Source organism: Vigna radiata, chromosome 3 (assembly GCF_000741045.1).
Source record: "Vigna radiata var. radiata cultivar VC1973A chromosome 3, Vradiata_ver6, whole genome shotgun sequence".
Classification (NCBI taxonomy): Eukaryota; Viridiplantae; Streptophyta; class Magnoliopsida; order Fabales; family Fabaceae; genus Vigna; species Vigna radiata.
Genome location: NC_028353.1, coordinates 216,186 through 221,976, shown reverse-complemented (window position 1 = coordinate 221,976; position 5,791 = coordinate 216,186). Strand labels below are relative to the sequence as shown.

The following is a 5,791-nucleotide window of genomic DNA, read 5'->3' as shown; positions in this document are numbered from 1 at the left end:
TTTAGAAGAATAAAACATTATCGTATATAAATTAAATAATAATAAAGAAAGTACATTACTTTACCGTACTAAAGAAAATTATTCTCCAACCCCAAGATAGATAATAAGGAAAAGAAAAGAACCGTGATTTCCAATTAAGTGGGTCAGCTAAAGAGAACAGGAATTTGATGATATAAGCGGAAGTTGCAATTGATAAACAAAACAAGCTATAAATAAAACACAACTCAACAACAAAACTAACATTCAGTACTGCTAAAGTGGCAATGCACAACAATAATAATAGCTCTGGCTAATGTACCTCACAAACACAAACTTCATACTGATTTACGCAATTCGGAAGCTCCATGAGCAAAGTGGCATCTCTCTCCAAATGTGCAAGACCCTTTGGANAAATTCTCGCACAGCTTCGTCTTAAAATTGCTTCCGTGCTCTCGAATAGGTGCACCAGGAACACCTGAGTTAGCTTTTGATGCAGACATTTGCAGGGTCAGTAGCAAATCCTTCACCATATTACTAGCTTCCTTGATTTGCTCAAAATTTCCCTCTAGTTCAATGTTTCTAATATTAGGATCCGATTCATGCTCCCTGATCGAAAGTTTGGCTCCAGTTTGGCGGCATATCTGTTTTGAGTTCACACCACCCTTCCCAATGATTGCACCAGCCAGGGATGCTTCTACGCTTATCTTGGCAGTGGCATGGGAACCAAAACTTGTAGCAGGACCAGGAGAAGGCTCCATTCGACCACCAAAACGACCTGCTGCAGTCGGTCCCAACGCTCGATGGTCATCAAATGATGGAGCAATTTGCTTCCCAAGTTCCCATTCACCATGGGCAAAGTGGCATTTGTCACCAAATTTGCAACCTTCAGCAGTATTAAATTTGTTGCATATGCGGGTCTTTACAGCAGGTGGTGCAGACCCATTTGGTACAGGTGGCAGAGCTGCCACATTTCTTGATGCTGGAGGTGCTGCAGGTGTTAGATTCATTATATGGGCAACAGCATTATAGCCACCAGGAACGTAATGCAGGAAGTGGCATCCCTCACCAAACGGACAACCAGAAGTGCTGCAAGACAATTCAAAATCAGGTTACACCAAACTCATTTCCACTTCTTTAAGTATAAAATGTAACATGAAGAAATTACTGGCTTATTTAGCAAAATCTACAAAATAGGACAAACAAGCAACTTAGACTATCAGAGTCGTCTACTATATTGTTATATATGGATACATCACCCATGCACACTGTAATGCTTAAAGGTCACAAAGTTTCAGAATGGTTCCTCCAAATTGAAAGCACTAAGCCAAACAGAAGACAGTCATCTCTAATCAAGGCACACTTCTTAGGATCAACTAGGTCACAGCAACAAGTATAATAGACAGCCTAAAAGACTTAATATAAGTGAGTATAGCTTCTAGTTTTACCCATCCAAAATATTTAATGCCATCTCTACTCAATCTGAAATATAATCACAGTAAAGACAGACACCAATAAAAATTAAAAAAATCAAAGAACAAGCATTCAAAGAACTCAAGCATAAATATACAACAGCAAATAAATGAATATGTTTTTTGGATTGGCAACTGGTAACCAAACAGCGTTGTCAACCAGAAAATATTGGAATATAGAGGAATCTCTTTGTATCAGCATAAGAGGCCAATCCTTCTCTCTATAAGCTTTGAATTGAAGGTCACAATCAGATGGGAAAAACAAATCTAGGCCTAGTGCTTTTTCTTATGTTGCGAAGGATCCTTAGGACAGAACTGTGATGGATGGTTGTCGGCTTAGAAAGGAATTGCACAACATAGGTTATATATGGCCATGTGCTTGTGAGATACATGAGTCTTCCTATGAGACGTCTATAGCTAAGAAAACCATAAGTAATTCTTCTGAGTCAATTGAAATCTTCTTAGTATTATCAATCGGTGTAGATGTTGTTTAGCATCCCAAAAGACATGGGTCACTTAGTAATTCCACCGTAAATTTTCGCAGGCACATCAAGATACCTTTCTTTGTCCATGCCACTTCAAAACCAAGAAAAAACCATAATTCTCCCAACTCTTTGATGCAGATGGGATCATCAAGGGCTTGCCTAATTTGTGCTATTTCTTGATCAGTATTTCTTGCCAAAATCATATCATCCACACATAGCAAAACTATTGTGAAGGAGTTATTTAGATGACTTAACAAATAAAGAATAGTCAAGGATAGCCAGTAAAGAGAAGAAATGAGGAAAGTTTAGCGAACTTTATTCAAGACCATATAATTCCTTTTGTAGTTTACACACTTGTCCCGACAAGGCTTTATTCAATCCAAGAGGGGCAATCATGTAAACTTCTTTGACCTCACCAGGTAACAAGGCATTGCTGATGTCAAGTTGCCTTAGTTTCCATTTCAACATGGAGGCAATAGATAAAATTAATCTCTCAGTGGTTATCTTTGCCACAGGTGAAAACATATCCAGATAATTAATGCCTTTGATTTGAGTGTAACCTTTTGCTACTAATCAAACTTTATATCTCTCTATTGTGCCATTTGCCTTGCGTTTGATTTTGAAACACAACATAGGAATTATAACATGAAGACAAGTGTGTATATGGTAAAATAGGAGAAAGTGGATAGAGAACCTTGGAAGAGGTATTGGAGACCATGTTGATATAACAATAATAATCCTTCAAATAACCAAAAGGCTTTCTAACTCTAGTGCTATGGTAAGAAGGTGTACTTGCAATGTTCATTTCAATTGAAACATTGGTTTCAGGTGTGGTGGTTTCAAGTGTAGGAAGGGAGTTTGTTTCTTCTGAATCGGATGTATGATAGGTTGAGCTTAAGGATAGGAGTGTGGTTGGTACAATTTTAGGCTCAATAGGTTGACTAACATTAATAGGAATATGAACTTGAGGATCGTGGATTTGGGAGATTGGATATTGACTGCTATGATTTTCACCATTGGGGAAAGTACATCGGTCAACCTCACTACCTTTGGTCTCTATTTTGCAATACGAAAACCCCCTTTCATAGAAACACAGCTTTGTAGTGTGAATATTCAATAAGATGAACCCTTTTGTGTCAGTTTCATATCCTAAGAAGACACATAAGAGACTTCTAATCACTTTTGAAACAGATTAAAATTAAAACAAGGAATGTAAACCACATCATGCTAAACATGATTTCAGGTTAGAAAAACACTCCCTAAGTAATTGGCAACAACTTTATTTCCTATTAAGAAGTAGACTTTAAGTCTAATTCAATCCCACAAAATTGGTTTGTAAAGTGAAGTTTGCACCAACTTATATGCTTTAAACTAGTATTACCTTTAGTCGACGTGTGACTTCCAAACATTTCCACTTGGTAGGGTGACATATATGGGCTTAATTTGATGCTATGATGCAAAATGGAGAAGACAAACAAATATTATCAATGGCTGCAGTATCTAGTATCACTGTAGTGAAAGAGGGAAAGGTTTTACTAGTGTATTATTGAATCGGAGGGAATGGAAGTTACAAACACTTAGTTGGAAAGATGACTATCATTGAAGATTTGTGACTATTGTAGAAGAGTTATCAGGCCTTGGTTTTGTGAAACCAAAATGTTGTTGCACCTGATTTTCCTTCAAAGAATCAGATTGATGTTGCTTGCCATCGATTTCATCATGACAAAAAATTGCATTATCTAAGAATGCTTAGGGTTTTGCTTAGGCCTTGTTCACTTGAGTGAACTTGAAGTGCGGCAAGAAGGAATGAAGAAGCCATGACACAACCATCATGTTTGCTCTCTCCCAGGCCATATATGCGGCTGGTGCATGCTGGGGCAGAGATAGTCCCACCAACAAAACCCAACTTATTCTTAGAGACCAAGCTCATCCAAAAGGAATGTTACGATTGGTGGTAGTTTGGTCCGTCAAGAATGGAAGAAAAGAGAACTAAAGATGGGTTCGCATATGGGTGGAATTATTATTATGACAAGGGATCTTGAGATGGTTCAATCTCCATTGCGAATTTAGCAAACCAGAACTCCGATAGCATAATAGGAAAAGAAAAGGATAGGTGTTGTGTTCCTGAAATTCACATAGTGCTATATTTTTCTTATTGCAATGAAGGAAAACCAATAGAAAAAATAAATGTGTAAACTACAAACACTACCAGACAAAAAACACCTTCGCTAACATCGTACCATTGTGCTGCTATGCAAAGTAGAAAAGCAAAACAAAACAGCAAATCAGAATTTGGGTGCTTAGATCTCTCAAGGTGATGCATGTTTGTGACCTGGTGACCTGCGTTGGCTTTATTGATAAAGTACAAAACCACCAAAATTTTATACGTAGATTAAACAACATACCTAACCCAACCAATTGAAGTTCAATTCATATTAGTTTGTTAATAGCTTACCAATTGAAAGGTGGGTTCAAAAGCAATAGAACCCATTAAAGGATGAAAAATGACAGTTAAACACAATTACAAGGGAAACATACTAATTAAGCTGAAAGGTAAACCTTAAGTGAGAAATGATCAATTTATGACCAATAAAGTGATCTTGGAACCAACATAGCTATCTTTTTCTACCTTGTTATTTTTGTTACAACTTGTTTAGACAAAGAACAGTATGTACCTGTATAAAAGCTTTGAATGCCCAATTAATTCGCAAAATTGCACGATTAAGTTTTAAAGCAACTAAACAATTAATTATTAAATTAATTATAATAAAACACTATTAATAACAGATTGGCAGTTCAAAAATATTTATTAGATAGGAATAGATTAGAACCTGAAAAACTTGGTACAAGGCTTCGATTTGCTTCCTACACCAGTTGATAAGGACTCCATTTCTGTTGCAAAACATTATTACTTATTCTCAGTTAATATTCCCTTCGTTTATTAATCTAGTACATTTTATTCCAAAGGTATTAATATCAACCAACAACATTATAATATAATTACTACTGAGTGACAACATTTTAGAATTTTTCGTACGTTGTGAGTTCATTAGACAGGGAAATCAGAGGTTAGATTTTCCACTGCCCAAACTACTGAAAAACAGACAAATCTAAAACAATTCTACCACAGCAAAAGCTATGTTAGTAAGTGAGAGAGAAATTTCTCCCCTCAACGTGCACACCCCACAAAACACAAACGAACAAAGGCAAACAACTTTTGAAGCCCAATAAAACACAGCGAAGAAAAATACCAAAACCAAGGAAACCAAAAATGCTCAAAATCAAACCTTGCTTGGATTTCTTAAATCCACCGTTGGAGTTGAAACCAGATTCGAGCCTTCCCCTCTTTCGAGTATCCATGGAACTAGATCCGGAAGAAATAGCGAGTTCTATGTCTATAAGATTCCAGAGAAAACCTAAGCTTACAAACTTAAGCTTACAAGCGATGAGAGGAAATGAAAAGACGAAGAAGAATTGATAGAATCTGAATGAGGAAAAACCCTAACCCTAGGAGTGGTGATCCTGAAAGAAGGGTTTTGCAATAAGGAGTGCAGGAAAGGAAAGAGTTTGATGAGACTATAAATGAATAAAATGATAAAGATTGAGAAAAGATAATTTTTATTTTATCTCGATGACATGTATAAATGTATTAATATTAATTTTGATGATGTTATCTATTAGGTTTACATATGGGTTGGATTTGTGATGACATTTTTCGCTGTTTCCATCTCTCCTACATGACATTATTGATCGTCCATGTTGTCAGTAAATTATTTATGTTTTTATTTAATTTTATATATATATATATACTTAATGTACATATATACTTAATATATTATAAAATATTTTAAGATATTT

The 5,791-nt window shown here is 36.0% G+C and overlaps 1 protein-coding gene across 2 annotated transcripts; it reads right to left on the bottom strand.

Moving 5' to 3' along the window:
- Positions 1-103: 103 nt before the first annotated feature.
- Positions 104-5,506, bottom strand: LOC106757927 (zinc finger CCCH domain-containing protein 14). Of its 2 annotated transcripts, XM_014640783.2 has the most exons (3): positions 5,221-5,506; positions 4,765-4,825; positions 104-1,065 (listed from the first exon to the last, which is right to left on the bottom strand). In XM_014640783.2, exons 1-3 carry the CDS (start codon positions 5,291-5,293, stop codon positions 315-317), a joined length of 885 nt encoding a protein of 294 aa, XP_014496269.1. In that variant the 5' UTR covers positions 5,294-5,506; the 3' UTR covers positions 104-314. The 2 variants fall into 2 exon arrangements, with proteins under 2 accessions (XP_014496269.1, XP_022634765.1); XM_022779044.1 differs by lacking the exons at positions 4,765-4,825; positions 5,221-5,506 and adding an exon at positions 4,174-4,271.
- Between the last annotated feature and the right edge of the window lie 285 nt (positions 5,507-5,791).